General features: G+C 38.1%; 1 protein-coding gene across 1 annotated transcript in view; it reads left to right on the plus strand.

Moving 5' to 3' along the window:
* The window catches only part of LOC136858043 (PMS1 protein homolog 1), a 154365-nt gene that overhangs the window by 14400 nt on the left and 119651 nt on the right, over positions 1 to 20314 (plus strand). Inside the window, exons 2-3 of the mRNA XM_067137277.2 lie at positions 9527 to 9647; positions 17663 to 17827. Of these exons, the coding sequence (XP_066993378.2) occupies positions 9527 to 9647; positions 17663 to 17827 (286 nt within the window). The remainder of the gene's footprint in view (positions 1 to 9526; positions 9648 to 17662; positions 17828 to 20314) is intronic.

Raw genomic sequence — 20314 nt, forward strand, 5'->3', positions numbered from 1 at the left:
TTTGAGATGATGTGGTGATTGGGGAAAGGGAGAAAAGGAAGTTCAAAGGAGACTGGACATTTGGAATGAAAATCTGAAGTAGTTTGGAATGGTAATTAGTAAAAAGAAAACTGTAGTCATGCACTGTGGAAAAGAGAAAACAGATGCCAAGTGAACATACTGTTGATGAAGAACAGTTAGAGAATGTAGAACTATGTACATATCTGGGTAGCATTATTAATGGAAGTCATGAAATCAACCCTGAAATTAATAACAGACTAAGTAAAGGTACAACATTTTATCACCAAGTCAGAGAGCTTTTATGGGATGACAAAGTACCCAAGAGAACGAAATTAACATTATTTAAACATACCAATTGTAACACATGGACTAGAAATGCTGGTAACTAATAAGAGACAAGATAGTAATATCCAAGCAGTAGAAATGAAATTTTTAAGAACATCAGTTATAAAGACAAGAAGAGAGAGAATTCAAATTATTAAAATCAGAGAAGAGCTAAATGTACTGTAGAACCATTAGTACAGAACATACAGAAAGCAAGACTGAGATAGTTTGGACATGTAAAAAGAATGGGAAAGGAATGAGTAGCAAGAAGGGAATTAGAAAGAGAAGCTAAGGGAAAGAGACCAGTTGGAAGACCAAGAAGAATGTGGATGGATCAGATTTGGAAGGACATTAGAGAAGCTGGATGGGATGTGGCAGAAGTAATGGAGCAGGAAAAGTAGAAGGACAGAAAGGAGTGGAGGAGGCTTGTTAACCACACCCGGGCGACTGGAGTGGCACATTAATGATGATGTTGATTAAAGCATGTAAGTCTTGTTTGATTAGCAAGCCCACATTGTCTACTAAGGTAGGGCTATTGTCATCACGTCAAGCATCTCGCCCTATGGAGCGATTGTACATAGATTACGTCGGGCCCTTCCCTCAATCTGAAGGGAATGGAAATAAATTCATTCTTGCGTGTGTGGATGGTTTCACACGGTTCTCATGGCTGTTTCCGACTAGGCTTGCAATGCTCAGTCCACTATTTCTGGTCTCAGTACTATTTTTGCATCTTTTGGAGCCTGTCAATATATTGTTTCTAATAACGCTAAGGCGTTCACCTCCAGTTTATTTCGTAAGTTCTGTTTCGATCTCTCTATCTCACATGTGACGAATCTGCATACCAACCACAGCAAGTTTAGCCGAGCGGGTTAATCGTAATCTTCGATCTGCACTGATTGCTTCTCACCACAAAGATCATTCTCGCGTGGACACTTCCATACACTGGTTATCATTAGCCTTTAACTCAGCCATTCATGAGTCACACAAGTTTTTTCCCATATCTCTCATGTTTAAGTTTGTTCCCAACACTCCCTTGTCTAATCTGTGATCAATGAATGAGCTTTTACCAGGGACAAAGACCCAGAGAATATCTGGGATCTCTGGATAAAAGCCAAAAACAATCTTAAAGCCTTTCATCAGAGAGTAAAAATGATGTGCGATCATGGACGAAGACCTACGAATTTAAATGTTGGGGATCAGATCATGGTTGAAAATTTTGTTCCAGCTGGCAAGCTTGCCCCCAAGTTTCATGGACCTTGTGTAATACTTGACTTTCTTACTCCTTTCACCTTCTTGGTGAGTAACCCTGAAACAGAACGGATTTTTCATGTTCACCTGTCTCGGGTAAAACCTGTGAAGAATGTTGCTCTTTATCATAGACCACCAAGTGATGGCGTTGCCGATTGAATTATATTTCCTTCCTTAGCAGCTTATTAATTTTAAGTTTTTGGTAAGCAAGTTTAAATAAGAAGGCCTTCTGCCCCTGTAGGTTGTGAAAAACTGTAGGTATTTTAAGTTATATCCAAAGTTAAATTGTATTTTTATTTAAATCCCTTTATGAAAACCTTCCCTTCAATAATTTCATCACAGTTCTGCCATTACTGCCTCTGCCTCCAAACCTGAGCCAGAAACTCTGCACACTCACCTTCCATATTCGCCCATCTTACCTGCACCCCTTGTAACACTGTCTAAGAATCTGTTACTCTCTCCCACAAATTCAATGTTACAGCACCCTACTTTCACCTGAGGCCAAGTCTCGTTAACTTGCGAGGGATACCGGCATGGTGTATGAACCCGCCTTGTGCCGGCCGAGTCACCTGCTAAACTGCCTCCTTTAGGACTGTCATCTTTGGGAGTGGCTTGGAAACCTGACTCCAACCGCCCACACTATACTTGGGCCGAACAATTCTACTTGGTCCTTGGTGACCATCGCCTTGGCTGCTCCTCTCAGTATACGGGAGGATAGTATCTGAGGGTACCTTGGGGATCCGGGCGAACCCATCCTGACATCGGCAATGGTGGCCGCTCTTGCCGTCAACCCTGGGTGCAACTGACTGGATTTCTACTAATTTGCCAACTCCATCAAGATTACCTTACTTCAAAAAAGAAGTTAGATCAGACTGTCTATCAAGGGATTTTCTAACTTAAATATATATATATTTGCTTAATTTCTGTGTTCCAAGATTCAAGACTTAAAAACTGTTCAGAGCGTGGTAAAACCTTAGGGGGTCGAAGTCTGTAGCGGGGCGTACACATTCTCCGTACAGTTAAACTGCGCACCTTCTATAAGGCCATCTATGTTATGGAACTGGAACTAATGTAATGTAAGATACTTGGGCTTGCAATTATTAGATGTCTCTACCATCGGCCTAAGTGCCCCCCTCTGGCAGGATTAAGGACAATTAATTCTTAAGGGAATTTCTAGTTTGCAAAAGTTGTTAACTTTAGTTTTTGAAGATTGTTTTGTTCATGTATCAAAGTTGTCAACACTCCTACTGCTTCCTTCTTCTTTAGTTGCTAACCAATCAGGAATAATTGGAATATTTTCTCTAGCCAATTAAAATAGGGGGTGTGTATTGAAATCAACCCTATCTGTAAAGAATTCTGGAAACTTCCCCTCGGCATTGCTATAGAAAAAACCAAACCAAACCCCATGGCACTACAGCCCTTGAAAGGCCTTGGCGTACCAAGCGACCGCTGCTCAGCCCGAAGGCCTGCATATTACGAGGTGTCGTGTGGTCAGCACGACGAATCCTCTCAGCCATTATTTTTGGCTTTCTAGACCGGGGCCGCCATCTCACCATCAAATAGCTCCTCAGTTCTAATCACCTGGCCGGGAATCGAACCTGGGGCCTCCGGGTAAGAGGCAGGCACGCCACCCCCACACCGCGGGGCCGGCCATTGTTATAGAAGCTGGGCGCTTTAAGGTCGTATTGTCATCTTCATCGCTCCGGTTTAGGTAGTGCGGCGTGTTATTTGGAGGCAGGGGCTGCAGATCGGCGTTCAGAAGGCCTAACAAGCAAGGTAATGGCAGAATTTTCTTAATATGTGATAGCTCCGGCAGATAGCTTGAGGGGAAGGTTTCAAACTTCTTTTATTTTATGTAAAGTCCTAATTTACAGTTTTCAGCAGGTCTGAGGACTCTGTTCAAATCCCGGCTGGGAAACGTGTAAACTAAGGGAACAAAGTGTGATTACCCTCTGTTGATTCCCATGCAACTTGGTATGAGGTGACTAAAATTTTCTGAACATCTAAATTCTTAAGACTCTTTTGGCATTTAATATTTCTCGTTTAGTCACCTCTCTGTAGAATAGGATTAGCCTCTGCAATTTCGGGCCATAAACCCATTTAAATTATTAGGAATTTTTTTGAAAAGGGGTGTGTGTGTTTCGCCTCCTAAGCCTTGTGTTCATGGCCATTCATATTAAACCTTTTCTTTTATTACATTAAGGCCATATAGAATGGGCACACATTGCCCCTTTTTATGCCTCTGAGAGGCCAGACTATACACTATTAACTTCTGGAGCTCAAACTCGTAGACGATGTAAGTGAGTGGAGCAAATATGCTCTTATGAAATATGTACCTGTTCAGAGCGATAATGCTCATCCCTTGTATACTATCATGTTGATAAATCTTTCTAGTTATTGTACCTGATTTTTGTACTTAAAGCCTGCTGTTGTTATCAGAGCTGACAAGCTCATTTGTTATTCTATTTAAATGTTATTTGTTCCAAATCTTCTATTTATCAAATTTTAAAAGAAAGAAGGAAAGAATTAAAATTTCAAAATTTAGTGCTTTAACTTATGCTCTGGTCATTGTCCGCCCATTCGCCCGGGCACCTTCTTACACCTCTGCATTTGACGAAATTCCTATAACATTAACATTTAGGATGAAATTGAACGCATTAAATATTTAGCGGTGACCAGTAATAGATAAGTGGATATATAAAATTTTAAACATTTAAAAAAATCTTATTCTAGGGTTGCTTGGAAATTAGATTTGTTCATCAGTAGAAATGATAAAAGGCAATCTTGTTTCTACAAGGCCTTGAATGAACTAGTGATAAGGGTAGAGAGTGATTATTGGAATTACAGTGAAAATTGTTTTATTATATTCACCATTTTATACTACAATGAATATTCCTTGTTAAGATCAGTTTAATTTCTCTACTAGTAACAAATTGACATTTAAAAAAAAAAAAAATTTTTATGTCTTTCATCACCATATTTAGAAGGGACAAGGTTTATATCATTAGTATGCCTGAAATTTTAAATTAACACTGAATTTGGGTAATCTGGAAAAAAATACCATGTTATTCACAGTATTTAAAAAAAAGATATGCTCCATGATCTTAACTATGGTTACAGTAAAGAAGCCGACCATCGCCAATTCATTTTTAGGCGCTCCGAAATGGTATTAAATAGTATAACTAATGGAAATTGCCCTTGTATTTTTTTTTGTTTCTTTAGGTAAATAATACAATGGTGATTGTTAAACATCTCTTTAGCTGCTTTTGGTTTTATATTTTTAGAGCAAAATGATAAGTCTGTCTGCCAACAGACAAGGTTGGAAAAACTACGTGATTCAGGAACTGTTTGAAATAAGCTAGTAATTCACTTATCATGGATTTGTAAGGATTTTATTCCATGGGTAGGTAATTAGGTAGTCTAGGTTACTGAAATTGAAAGTGTGAGATAAAATAGTACAAATTAGTACGATAAAGGAAACAAGTGATGAAATAAAGCCATGAATACATAATTGGATAAGCAATGACAGGTCACCATTGAAAGAAGAAGCAATAGAATAGAAGACAAGGACATACAGTCGAATCTCGATATCATGAACCTCCATTACTCGAATTTTCAGTATCTCGAATTAACTTCAGTTTCCTTAACATGTATTTATTTCTCTAGTACTTGAAATTCAGTTACATGAATTTCTTGATTTTTGAAGCAATAGTTTTCCTCCCTTGAAGCAAAAAATACTCTGTAACTCAAATTTTGTACAATATTCATTGTGCTATACAGCACTACTAGTTTGTGAGGAACAGTTCACAACCAAGGAAAGGGTTACAGTGATGCTGGGAGCTAATATGACGGGAACTGAAAAACAAACTTCTAGTGCTAGAAAAATCTGTGAAGCATCGTTGTTTTTCGGGTGTGAATTCATTACCGGAAATCGTAGATGACAAGCTCCATTTACAAATTGTGGATGCATGGTTTCGAACCTACATACAGAGTCAATCGAATATAAATGACCGTGTTTCTCACAGCAATAAATGTTGTTGAAAAGTATGTGGAGGAAAAGAAGGTTAACAGTAAAAACATAGAAGAGACTAATGAATTTATGTCAGAGGTGTTAACTGAGGTATTTCTTGTTTCACTACTGTATGTAATGTACTGTATTCTATCCTCTAAAAAGTTACTTTAATAAGAGTCATAATTAAAATGATGTCATAAAATACGAGTTTGTTAGAATATTTTTAAATACTGTAAAAAAAAAAAAAAAAAAAACTATTCAGTATAAACCCGTAGATACATATGATTCAATTATGCATTATATATGCTCAAAAACAATATTCTCTATATCTCAAAATTTCGATAACTCAAAATAAAGTCTAGCTCCTGAGGTGATTCGAGATATCAAGGCTCCACTGTAGGCTATATGAAAGCACAAAAGGATGAGGACAATTTCCTGATGACTGAGATGTTTAAACATCATCACATAGATAGGGTCTTTCCTCTTCAGTCACACTTCTACGTCCATTTCTTCTCCTGTAGAACAACAATCTCCACCTTCTCCACCAATCTGTTGCAGTTACAATTCTTGGATTCAGTTGAGAATGATATGGGATGTAAACTTTTTTAAGACTACGGATTTGTGCTCTCTATCCTTGATATAGTGCCAGATCCATCTTTGGTGAGATACAGAGTGCAGACTGTACTGTGTCTATGGGCTGATTAGGTTTGCAGTTTAATTTTTCTGTGTTTGTCTCTTCCAAATGTCTTCGAAGGAAAGGTCCCAGGGAAGAAGCCGAGAGGAAGACCACGTCTCTCATACCTTAGGAACATAATCACTCAGCTGGGTTTTGCTTCCTATCTCTCAATGAAAAGGATTGCGGAAGACTGTGGGATGTGGCTGCAACGACAAGGCTTAGCCTTTAGATCAGGGCCTTTCAAACACCCTAAATCTCACGGGTCCAAATTGAGGCGCAGAGTTCCTGTGCACAGTGCATCGGTCCCAATCAGCTCGGCTCGGACCAACACTTTGTCTCTGGGCTTCTCGGCTCAACTCGGCTCGGATTTTGAGCGCTACGGAGCAAGTGAGGAAGAGGGAGACAGGCGGAGTGAGCAAGACAGAGCTATTGCTCCAAATCGAGGAGTGGGGGTCTGCACTCTGGTCAACCAAGCGAAGTCGTCTTTTGCACTGAGCACAGTGCATGCGCTCTGAGAGGCCCTGCTTTAGATAATGGATGGATGGAGTCTTATCCTTGGCTTTGACGATATAAAAGTGACTGAGATATGAGTGATGCTATAATCATGCAACCAGTCCCAGGATGAATGGTGTGTAAATCTTCCTCATAGTGTCGTTTGGTATATACATATCAATGGGCATGGTAGGCCGTTTGAAATGACACCTTCTGGCTTGGTGAGGAAAGCAACATGAAACTACCTCACTCCTCATTTCTCTAGTACACCTCTTCAGTGACCTAGGCTACTTCTAACTGCTGATGGTAGACCTGTTGAGGTTCCAACCAGCCTTTGGGCTAAGGACTCAACATACGTGCATCCTTGACATAGTTAATTATAAATGCAGAGACTAATGGATAGTTAACCACTCTTAAGGATTGTAAACTGAATGTGCATGCCTGTATTTAAAATATTAGACTAAATGTATATGCCCCTATTTAAATATTAGTTTTAACTTTTTTTTAAAAGAAGGCAAATTTGTAGCTTTACATGACTGTTAATATTGAGATCGTAGCCACATGATGCCAGTTTTATAAGGATTCCGAACCATAGGGATGTGACTTTTCATTTTTAAAATTCAACATGCTTTGACCAATAGTTGGACCGTGGCCATCTAGGTGAGAAGCCAGTAATAATGTCTGTGTCTATCACGTTCTTGTTTAAACAGGGTGAACAGAATTTCTCACATTGCAAATCCCACCAAAAATCTTGACTACCTGTTGTGGTCAATACAGACCTCTGGTCAATCCAACGGTGCCAACTTGCATGTATTGGGGATGGGGTGCAGCAAGCCTGGATCCTATCCATTCTCCTAGGTTTGGTTTTAAGTCTCAAGTGGAGGGTCATCCCCATTTTCCTGTTTGTAGGAAATACCCAACAAAATAGACAATGAATACAGGTTTTTTTTTTTCCTTCTATTTTTTCAATTGCTTTATAAATATTACACATTGCACCACTGTATGTTGGTAAAATAAAGTAGACTTGTTTGCTCGTAAATAATATTTAGGTTGCATTTAACAGTAGAAGTTTATTTTCATATTTCTACTCTAAATCCATTAGTTATAGAATAAATGTCCGAAGAGTTGGCCTCCTCATAATGAAGGTTCAGATTTGGAAGATTGTTTAGGAGCTTAGAAATCATTGTCAGCCTTGAGACTGAGTGAATTGGCCACACGGTCACGGTTGAGCAGTTGTGAGCTTGCATTCGGGAGATAGTGAATTCGAACCCCCCTGTCGGCAGCCCTGAAGATAGTTTTCCATGGTTTCTCATTTTAACCAGGCAAATGCTAGGACTGTGCCACAGCCGCTTCCTTCCAACACCTACCCTTTCCTACCCCATTGTAGTCATAAGACCTATCTGTGTCAGTGCAACATAAAGCAAATTGTAAAAAAAAATTGACCTTGGGTTGTTTTCAATCTTCCCAGACTTGCAAATGACCTTTCTGCTCTAGAAATTAATATAGGGTTTGTTTATAGGAGTCGAACAAACTTCAACAACTCTGGGGGCATGGTCTTCATTTATTTATTTATTTATTTATTTATTTATTTATTTATTTATTTATTTATTTATTTATTTACACTGTTTATGCCCACATTGGAACTCCAAAATCAACCTTATACAATAAAATCTTCAAAAAAAAATGTACACCAAAAATAAGTTCATTTTTTAACACTTGATAATTTCTTCTCTTCCCAAAACTTCTTCATTCTAAACGATCTTGCAGCCCGTTCTTCTGCTGATATAACATGCACCAGGCGAGTTGACCGTGGGCCTGGGGCTGTACCTTAATTAAGGCCATGGCCACTTTCTTCCCACTCCTAGGCCTTCCCTATCCCATCGTCGCCATAAGACTTATTTGTGTCGGTGCGATAAAGCAAATGGCAAAAACAAAAATAACAATAGACATAACATACTGCTTACATTTTCATGTTTTAAGTTATAGTTTTGTATATTTGTTGTTTAGAATCTTCTTCCCTTCTCCCTTTTCAATTTGCTCTGTAGTAATTTTCAGTTCATCCACATCCATTTATATTTCTTTAAACCAAGTGTTTTTTGTTTTACTATTCCCAAAGAAATCAAAAAGCTGTTTTAGGAGTCTAAAATTTGGCAAATGGTGTATGTATCCAAAAAAAATGCGATCCTCTGTTTTCTCACTGTGTCAATAATTGATTCACTTTCCTTGTAAATTACTGAATTGGGTAAAAGTCTCCACTGGCCATCGTCCTGATGTGTTTTATTATAATTATCTGGAGAATTCTTCTATCCACTTTCTGCAGTTTGTCTGTAGTTGCTTGGGTATTTAGTTTGAATAATGTTTCACTTGCATACGTTGCTTCTGGTTTGATGACAGTTATAATGGTGAAATTTAGCATTAATTGAAAGAGACTGTTTTTTGGAACTCGGTCATGTAATTTGTTTTGCTCGTCTCAGTTTTAGAGTTCTATTATCTAAGGATGCTTTTTCATTAGCATTATTCCAAGTGACAATTTCACAAAGATATTTAAATTTACAGCAGCCACCTAGAGCGGGAGGACAACCGGGCTCTGCTCCAGTTACAAATACCTCTCGTTGCCCTTTCAAAGTTGTAAATTAGCTTATAAGTATTTCATCATAACTTGTACCCTGCTAAAAGCAGTTTATTTTATAACTTCTGCCATAAGATGAAGGCTAATTCATTTGATTTCTTTGTCCTTTATCCTTTAGTTGGTGAACATGTACATTTTGTTTCAGGAGAATAATGGTTTGAATAGAATTGAAGTGAAGGATGATGGTTGTGGAATCCGTGGGCAGGATATTGTAAATGTGTGCTTACCTCATCATACATCTAAAATATCTGAATTTTCTGATCTTGGTAAGTCAGAAGATCTCTTTGTTTGTGGCCTTTTGCAACTTATTCAAACTATTCTTAAATTTTCCATCATATAGTAATAATGATTATGATTATTATAATATTAAGGGGGTGGTGGTGGTGGTGATGATGACACTTGGATTCCACATAAAACTAAATCCTATGGCTGTAATCATGATATCAAGTGATATGTAAAACTGCAAGCTTGTTTGTTTTGCCTTTCTTTTTTTGAAAGATTATGTGACTCTCTTTGTTTTGTTTTGTTTTAGTGATGGGTGTTTCAGCATATGTAACTGTCATTGTTTGTGGCTAGGATTACAAAAGGTATTTTGGAATCCTTCCACAAACTCGCATTTCTGAATGTTCTTCCTTATTCACTGTGGTTCACTTCCTCTATAAATACTGGTCAAGTGTTTCATCATAGGTCTACCATCTTGTTTCCACATTCTAACAAAGTTTTAAGTCACAGAGTCTGATGATGATGGTTTCGAAATCATCAGTGATCTGCATTTACGGCTGTCGTCCAGGTGGCAGATTCCCTGTCAATTGTTTACCTAGCTTTTTCTTAAACATTTTCAAAGAACTTGGAAATTTATTTAACATTTCCCTCAACAATTTATCCCAATCCATTACTCCCCATCCTCTAAATGAATATTTGATCCAATTCGTCATCTTGAATTCCAACTTTATCTTCTTATTATGATCTTTCCTACTTTTAAAAGTTCCACTCAAGCTTATTCGTCTATGAATGTTATTCCATGCCAGTTCTCCACTGACAACTTGAAACATACCACATAGTCGAGCATCTCGTCTCCTTACTCCCAAGTCTTCCCAGCCCATAGTTGGCAAAATTTTCATAACACTACCCCTTTGTCGGAAATCATCCACAACAAATGGTGCTGTTTTCCTTTGAATATTTTCCAGTTCTTGAGTCAAGTAGCCTGGAGCCACACTCTAAGTGTGGTTTTACTAGCAGCTTATACACTCTTTCCTTAACATCCTTACTACAGCCCCTAAATACCCTCATAACCATGCGAAGAGATCTGTAAAGTTTCTTAACAATCTTATTAATATGATTCCTTATATTAACACCCAGGTACTTACAGTGTTCCCCATGAGATACTATCACCCCAGTTAAAATTGAAATAATTGATAGAGAGATTCAACCTATTCAATACAAAAGAATAAGAAATGTAGTGAATTACATTCCCATTTAATAATAAGTAGAAATGGTACCGGTTTCGACCCTAGTCCAGGTCATCGTCAGCTGATTAAAACATGAAAAACAATGCATAGGAAAAGGAAATAAAAGATTAAGTACGCTCCGGATCAGTAGAAGAGGTGATATAAAAATGAACGGGGGTAGACACTGTAAAACTCAGAAGAAGTAAAATGCAAGTCACTTAAAAGAAAACAGTGCGCAATTCTCTGAGCGGCAGCATGGTACACACAGCGCTAGGCAAAGTCCCACAATGTTTGCGAATAGCGGAGAACGGTTAAATGAGCCAGTTTTTAAACACTGTCAGGCACAAGGTCACATCACAATCGAACACATACGAAAATCCATAATCATGCAGGAGTTGAAGACGAGTAGAACCATTGAAGCAACTTGCCAGCTCCCGGTATCAGCGCGACACATTCAATATCAGGCACTGTGGTTGCAAACGCCAAAGTAAAATGGAGAATAGCTTGAAGATCCAGTAATTTTCCTCGGTTGCGGGAAAGTAAGTATATAGATAAATATAGTACAATTCAATATAATTGAATAAGTAGTTGTGCTCCTATAGAATACTTAGAACAGTTGATGTGAAAAAACTCGTATGAATTATAGCTTTTGTTTCACCCTTCATGGACTGTTTCCAAATGTCATTACTGAATATCTACAATTCGAACCTTCACTGCCAAGTTCATCTCGCACCATGAGTTCAGATGTCACGTGCAATTCTAAGAGGCTGTTAAATCCTCACGCGCATTTGAACTACACTCGCACCAGTGCCATTCAGTGAATGATTGAACGCAGACCTTTCATGCCAAATCCATCAAGAACCTACATTTCCGAGTGTGTTACATGTGTTTTTTGCATTTATCGAGTCCAAACTCACGCTTGTGCAATTTTTCTGTCTCACCCTTCACAGCTGTTTTTTTGAATTGACGCTTATTGAATAAGTGATTTCAATCCCTAACTGCCAAATTTCATCTCAACCCAAATATTTTTTAAAATGTTATGTGCATTTTTGAGACAATTGTGTTTATTGAAATCTAACCTATGTTTTGTACTACACTCGCGGCAGGCAACATTCAATGGAAGTGTGTCTGAAATAATTTGAATCTCCAATGCCAATCATCTCGTACTTCCACATGGTTTTGTTACAGTTTATATGTATATATGTTTTTTGTTTATGTGTTTATGTTATCTCATGTTTATACAATTTTGACTCGCCCTTCGTGACCATTTTGAAACTGACATTGTACTTCACGTCTTCATATTCTCTCATTTAATCACACTGATGTAACACCTTGTATAATATAAATGTCTACATGCTATGCCTATTTCCCACATTTTGGCTGAAGATGACGCCAAACAGCGTCGAAACTAGTTCCAAGTGTAAATACATGTTGTAAATAAACTATAACATTTATTTGTATTGAAAAGGTGGACCCTTTTAAGTTTCCTATCTTCCATTCCTAGTATGTACTTAAGAAGAGAACCTCACTCGCTACAGGAGAAATACCAGTGGAGAAATCAGAGGCACACTGCACAATTATTTTAAATAAACATCAGAGAGATGAAGCATATGACATCTCTGCAACAAACTATAAACATATGCACAACCCAGTAACAAAAGAAGAGGTACAGGTAGCAATAAAACATGGGGAAAGTAATAAGGCTGCAGGACCAGATAAAATATCTATACAGAACACTTAAAGGATCCCATGGATATGATGCAAGATCTGTGGATGGATTTAATCAACGAGTGTCTTGAAGTAAGGGAGATACCTGAAATCTGGAAAACAGCAACTATTAAGATCCTGTATAAGGGGAAATAAGGCAATGCAAATCTAAACTCATTCAGAGGCATAGTATTGGAAAATACTACATTTACACTGTTCACAAAAATTCTCAACATGAGACTCCTAATGATGACCAACCAGTATATACCAGAATGCCAGTTCGGCTACAGGAAAGGGAGAAGCACCCTTCAAGCTGTTGCATACCTATTGGAGCAAATAGGGGAAGCACTAAGACACCCCAGAGGAAAGTACTACTTGGTCTTCATAGATTCCCAGAAAGCTTTTGACCTGGTAAACAGGGAACTACTGATGGGAAAATTGAAAGGAATGATTGGGAATGACCACCCTGTAATGAGAATCTAGAAAAACTTCTGGCATATAATATTTTCCAGTTAACTAACAATGTTGCAACCTCAAGGAAAATCACTCAAACAAATGGCATGCTGCAGGTAAATCCAATCAGTCTTACGCTGTTTCATATCTACACGGCAAATGTCACGAAAATATCGAATGTAACTATAATCTTATATGCAGATGACATGGTGATCAGTTCTAAAACCAAGAAGGAAGTACAAGTAGCAATTGACGAACTCGAGAAATGGGCTAGGGAAAATGAGCTTATGGTCAACCAGGAGAAGACTGTACAGATGACCTTCACGAAGGGAGGGAAAACTGTAGCTGGAGATAATATATCACTTCTAAGTACCCACTAGAAATTATAAAGAGATATAAATACTTAGGAGTAACACTGCAGACAACTGCAACATCCTTCAGAGTGACATAAATCAATTTGTAAAAAAAAAAAAAAAAAAAAAAAAAACATCCTTCAGTATTCACATTATTTACATAAAAGAGAGGTCAGCAGCAGCTATCAGAGCCATGTACAACAAAAAAAAGCATAAGCAATCTCTCCTCTAAAAGCACTGCAATGTCACTATTCAACACAGTAATAGCTCCTATCATAACTTATGGAATTCACATCATATGGGAAAATCTTACAATTGATGATTTAATCAAAATTGAAAAGGTCCAAGCAATGTTCATGTAAAAGAGCAAAGGGGGGTAAGAAAAAATAGTACCCTCATGACTAGTATACAAGCTTATGAGAGAAACCTACTTCGTTAAGGATATTAAAGCAAACACCATCTACTGTCCACAAGGCCAGAAACAGAAACTGGGAAGAGATAGAGCTGGAATCTTACAGCATATCTGCTGTGCTAAAGAGGACCTGGACCAGAGAGTGCCAAGAAAAAAAACATGTGATACCTGATAGGCCATACATGATTTTCACCATCAAATCTGTGTAAATACAAGATACCACAAACCCGACAAATACTGTGTTTGTATGCTGTGCAGGAAGATTTGTGATACATATCACATAACAAAGTGCAAAAAATAGACTAACATCAATAACTGAATATAGAAAGGAATAACTCATGTACAAATGCTCGCTTGAGTGCACCTTTCTCATTTATTATTATTATTATTATTATTATTATTATTATTATTATTATTATTATTATTATTATTATGAGGGCCATCTGATAAATGTTTCTCTACCGAGCTCGATAGCTGCAGTCGCTTAAGTGTGGCCAGTATCCAGTATTCGAGAGATAGTAGGTTCAAACTCCACTGTCGGCAGCCCTGAAAATGGTTTTCCGTGATTTCCCATTTTCACACCAGGCAAATGCTGGGGCTGTACCTTAATTAAGGCCACAGCCACTTCCTTCCCACTCCTAGCCCCTTCCTGTCCCATCGTCGCCATAAGACCTATCTGTGTCAATGCAACGTAAAGCAACTAGCAAAAAAATGTTTCCCTATTTTGCAAAAAATGCAAGCAGGTTATTTACACATGTGAAATATTTTATTTTCATTCTACAACTCTTACACTACTTCTCCACATAGTCACCATTTATGTCCAAACACCTTTGGTATCTTGGCAGCAGTTTTTTGATACCTTCATCATACTAGGTCGGGTCCTGTCTCTGTAGCCAGCGGTTCACCTCCGCTTCCACCTCTTCATCAGTCGCAAACCGCTTGCCTCGAAGGTGCAACTTAAGTTGTGGAAAGAGTTGGAAATCACTCAGAGCAAGATCCGGAGAATAAGATGGATAGGGAAAATGTCCCATTGAAGTTCTAAATCACATCCTGGGTCCTTTGAGCTGAATGGGGGCAAGTGTTGTCATGAAAGAGCAACACTTTCAGAGACAGAATGCCAGGACGCTTTCGTTTGATTGCAGCTCTGAGCTTTGTGAAGACCGTGCAGTACCTCTCAGCTGTAACCGTAGTGCGTCGGGGCAGGTAGTCAACCAGTCGAACACCCTTACAGTCCCAAAAGATAGTAGCCATAACTTTGCCCGCAGAGGCTGAGGTCTTGGCCTTTTTTGTGCACGTTCGCCAGGTTTTTTCCATACCATGCTTTGTCGTTTTGTTTCTGGAGTTGAATGATGCACTCAGCTTTCATCTCCAGTGACAATGGGGGAAAACAGTTGATCTTCCTCTCTTTGAAGCATTTGCAGGAAAGCTCGAGCCACCTCGATCCATTGTTGCTTGTGAGCATCAGTAAACAAATGTGGGACCCATCTTGCACAGACTTTTCGATACTGGAAGACATCTGACAGGATCGTCGCAATAGAGGAGCGACCAATATCCATACCAGGAGGCAGTTGATTCATTATCTCATCAATACTGACACATTGATCTTCGTCCACCACATTCCGAACTGCAACAATGGCTGCATTGCTTGTTGCAGTATCGGGCCTGCCGCTGCGCTCTTTATCATGCACATTTTGCCATCCTTCCAGGAACCTTGAACACCAGGAGCAAACCATTTGGATGCTTATGCATCCTTCACCATAAACACACACTAAATGGCGATGAATATTGATAGCCGTAACATTTTTCGCCATGAAAAAGCGAATAACAGAACGGAGTTCACAAGCGGACACGCTTTCAAGTGGTAGCTCCATGGCAGCTGGTGCCATACTGGCGATCGCAGAGCAACCGCGTGCTGTTGAATGTCAAGCGCAGCCACCATACCCCAATGAAAGTTCCTATAGTAACTTATTTATTGGAGGATTTCCTTATATAGGGTGTCTCAAACCTTTTGGGTCAAGTTGAAACAGGTTATAATGTGTCCACAACCGATTATATTGAGATGGGGAACCAATGGCTGGAATTGCATATTTATTGTGTCATGGACATACACAGCGTATACCACATAACAACAACATATCTCACAGTATTTGTTCAAAATGCACTAGTTCCTACAGTACATGCATGCATGGCAACAATGCATGAAGTTCTGCCGCACTCTCGCAAAGACCCTGGTGTCTGTTGTACCAGGAGACAGGCAGCTTGGGCCCTAGCAAGCAGGTCTTCATCTGTTTCTATGGGGGTTTCATACACCAACGACTTGACGTGAACCCAGAGGAAAAAGTCCAGAGGTGTGAGATACGGCGATTATGCTGGCCATTGGACAGGACCTCCCCTTCCAATCCAGCGATGAGAGTACGTGTTGCCCAGGTGCTCACAGACATTAACATCAAAGTGGGCTGGTGCACCATCGTGTTGAAACCACATCCTTTCGCGGACAACAAGGGGTACAGTCCCCAGGAACTGTGGCAATACATCTCACAGGAACACCAGGTAACATGGATCACTCAAATGGGGAGGCAGCAAATAAGGTCCTATTAGGAGATATTGGACAATGCCTGCCCAAACGTTGACAGAGATTCATTGCTGGTGGCCATCAATATGGGTGGCATGGGGGTTGTCCTCACTCCAGACATGGCTATTGCGGCTGTTGAAAACACCATCACAGGTGAATGAGGCATCATTTGTGAACAATACAAACTGTCCAAAGTTTGGCACTACAGCACTGCAGTGGATAATCCATGGATAGAAGTGAACGTGGGTCTCAAAATCCTTTGGTCCCAGTGCTTGCACGCGGTCTTTATGATAGGGGTGTAATACCTTTTCAGCCTGTACTCTCCACACTGTATCCTTCTAGGTGTGCATTTCAAGAGCAAGTATTAGTCACCTTCTCTAACTGGACATTATCCCTGTTAGATACTGCTGACCGAATACTTCTGCCTTTTGAAGATCCTCGCATACACACTCCCCTTGTTCATTAATGATTCCTGGAATGTCATTCTTGGAACCTGTTTCTGCCTTAAAGTACCTATACATACCCTTCCCCTGTTAATTATTACAGGGTCTGATAAAGGTTCACCTACTTTAATTCTCTGAGATCTATTTTCTAGAAATATAGCCACCTATTCAGTCACTCTTCTGTCTAGTCCTATTGCACTCGCTAAAATTTGTATGACTGCCATCATGTTATCTTTAGCTGACTTCTTTGCTAGATTCAATTTTGTAGTAAGTTCCTTCAATTTCTCCTTACTTCCACAGCCATTTCTAACTCTCTTTCTTTCCAACCTGCACCTCCTTCTTAGTCTCTTTACTTCTCTGTTATAACATAGTGGGTCTTTACCATTCTTTACCACCTTCAGAGGTACAAACCTGTTTTCAGATTCCTCAACAATTGCTTTAAACCCATCCCAGAGTCTGTTTAAATTTTTATTTACCGTTTTCCACCAACCATAGTTACTTTTTTTTAAACTCCCTCATGCCTGTTTTATCAGCCATATGGTACTGCCTGATAGTCCTACTTTTAAGACCATCCTTTCTATCACATGTATTTTTACCTACGACATAAACAGCTTCATGATCACTATTACCATCTATTACTTCGGTTTCTCTGTAGAGCTCATCTGGTTTTTTCCAGCACCACGTCCGGGAAGTGTTCTGTTCATTGGAAAATATTCCATGTTAATCTCTTTGTCATTCTGTGTTATTCCTCAAAAGATTATTTAAAGAGTTGGATTAAATATTAACCATTTTAAAGTGTTTCATTACTTGTAGCTTTGAAATAAGAAATCTGTAATATCTAAATGTATCTGGTGAAGGCTCTTTCCCTTATATTGAAGGATGTTCTGTTTCAGAGAAGCTAAAGAGCTATGGCTTTAGAGGAGAAGCGTTAAGTTCATTGTGTAATGTTGCTGAGGTCAGTATCACAACTCGGACTGCAGAAGATCAATATGCTGTGTGTTACTCCTTCAGTCGTGATGGAAGCATCACTAATTCCAAACCGTCACACCTAGGAAAGGGTAACATTTTAATTTTTTAATTTTTTTATTTAGCTGTTATTCCTTTGCTTTCAGAATATTTCTGCTTCATTTCAATTACTTTTTTTTTTGCTAGTTGTTTTACATCACACCGACACAGATAGGTCTTACGGCGACGATGGGACAGGAAAGGGCTAGGAGTGGGAAGGAAGCGTCCGTGGACTTAATTAAGGTACAGCCCCCAGCATTTGCCTGGTGTGAAAATGGGAAACCACGGAAAACCATTTTCAGGGCTGCCGACAGTGGGGTTTGAACCTTCTATCTCCCGAATACTGGATACTGTTACAAGTGATGAAAATCATTTTTCGTCCGTATTGAAAGTTTCATAAACCGTATATAGGATAATATCTTTTGTTTATTTCCACCTATTCAATACATTACAAGAAGTTGGCATTTACTTTAAAACATTATTCAGATGAGACATGTTTCGCCTCTCACTGTGAGGCATCTTCAGTCATTATCAAAAACCTTATTATTTTACCAGGCATCTGGTTAAAGATATTCAAAAATGTGTTTGATGATTATAAGAGAGGTAAGATTTACGTTAGTTATAAACATGTTCATGAAGTAACTAAAAATCTAATATATTGATAAAAACATATGTAGTTCTTTGTTGAATAGGATTTGTTTGATTGTACTATAGTAAAAGAAGGTGGCTTGAAGCCGTAGTCATTAATAGATGTCTAATACATAGTGGAAGGCATAAAATATCAGTTCTATGAGAATATACATTACATTCAAATGATACTAAAAACTAGTGGATTCAAAGGTAGTACATATAAAATGTTCAATGAAATAACTATAGATCTAATAAAATGATAAACACATATGTAGTTCTTTGTTAATTAGGACGTCGTAAGATTGTACGGCTTAAGGCCGTAGTCATTAATAGATGTCTAATACATAGTGGAAGGCATATGAAATCAGTTCAATGAGAATATATAATACAAACAATTGATACATAAAAACTGGTAGATTCGTAAGAGGTACATTTAAAAAATGAAGGCGTCATGTGACTATAAAAGACAGTTGATGGCTTAAAGCCGTAGTCAAAGTTTGAAATGTAGGTCAAATAACTGCTAAATATATGGTAAAAAGATGTAAGTCAAAATATACAGCTTAGTATAAAAAATATGAAGGAAAAACATTCCAATTGCTTGACAAAAGTTACTTGACGTTGGCATGCGTTTGTCCGTGATATTTATTGGTCAACATTTCGTAGGTTATTTTAGATTTATTCGGCAAGATTGCGTTGACAATATTTATGACAATATTTATTCTTTCATGTCTATTTATTTATAGGTCAAAACCTTGTCCTTTAATATTCTATTAATGTAATATTATAATTATAATTATAATTATATTATATTATATTATATTATAATCCTCGCGTAGATCAACAAACTCTAAACTACAACTTGAGTGTTCACTATGTAAATGCGGGGTAACGTCGTGGAACCTAAAATAAAACAATCATTGACATTCAGAATAAGATCTGCAGCTAATCTCAGATAAATAATCGCCAGAACTGTGAAATAAAGAACAATATAATCCTGGTGTCCTCAAATCGTTGCACCTAAAATAAAGTAGACATTCAAAGCTACATAATCTATATATATAAAATAACTTGTCCTGACTGACTGACTGACTGACTGACTGACTGATTCATCATCGCCGAGCCAAAACTACTGGACATAAAGAAATGAAGTTTTGAGGATATATTCATATTAAGGTGTAGGTGCTCGCTAAGAGAGGATTTTAGGATATTCCTTCGCTAAAGGGGTGAAAAGGGGGGTTAAATTTTAAAATGAGTGTATCTATATCTCAAAACTGTAAAAGTTTACAGATGTAAAAATTGGTATTTAGAATCTTCTTTAAAAACAAGGAAACACATATTTTTTTGTTTTCAGAAAATCCCAATAGGAGGGGTGAAAAAGGGTGAAAATGGGGAAAAATGGGTTGAATGCCTTTAAACAGGATACCGGTACTTATATCTCAGAAACTGAAGGTATTACAGACCTGAAATTTGGTACTTTTGATCTCTTTTAAAAATAAAGAAACACGTATTTTTTTGTTTTTGGAAAATCCAATTAATGGGAGGGTTAAAAGGGGGTGAATTTTTAAAATGAGTGAATCTATATCTCCAAACTTTTAAAGTTTGCAGATGTAAAAATTGGTATTTAGAATCTTCATTAAAAATAAAGAAACAGTATTTTTTTGTTTTCGGAAAATCGCAATAGGAGGAGTGTACAGGGGTGAAAAAGGGGTTGAATACCTTTAATGAGGCTACTTATATCTCAGCAACTGAAGATATTACAGACCTGAAAATTGGTGTTCGGGATCTCCTTTAAAAATAAAGAAACACGTATTTTTTGGTTACTGGAAAATCCAATTAAGGGGGGTGAAAAGGGGGTAATATTTTAAAATGAGTGTATCTATATCTCAAAACTTTTAAAGGTTATAGATGTG

Source organism: Anabrus simplex, chromosome 1 (genome assembly GCF_040414725.1).
Source record: "Anabrus simplex isolate iqAnaSimp1 chromosome 1, ASM4041472v1, whole genome shotgun sequence".
NCBI lineage: Eukaryota > Metazoa > Arthropoda > Insecta > Orthoptera > Tettigoniidae > Anabrus > Anabrus simplex.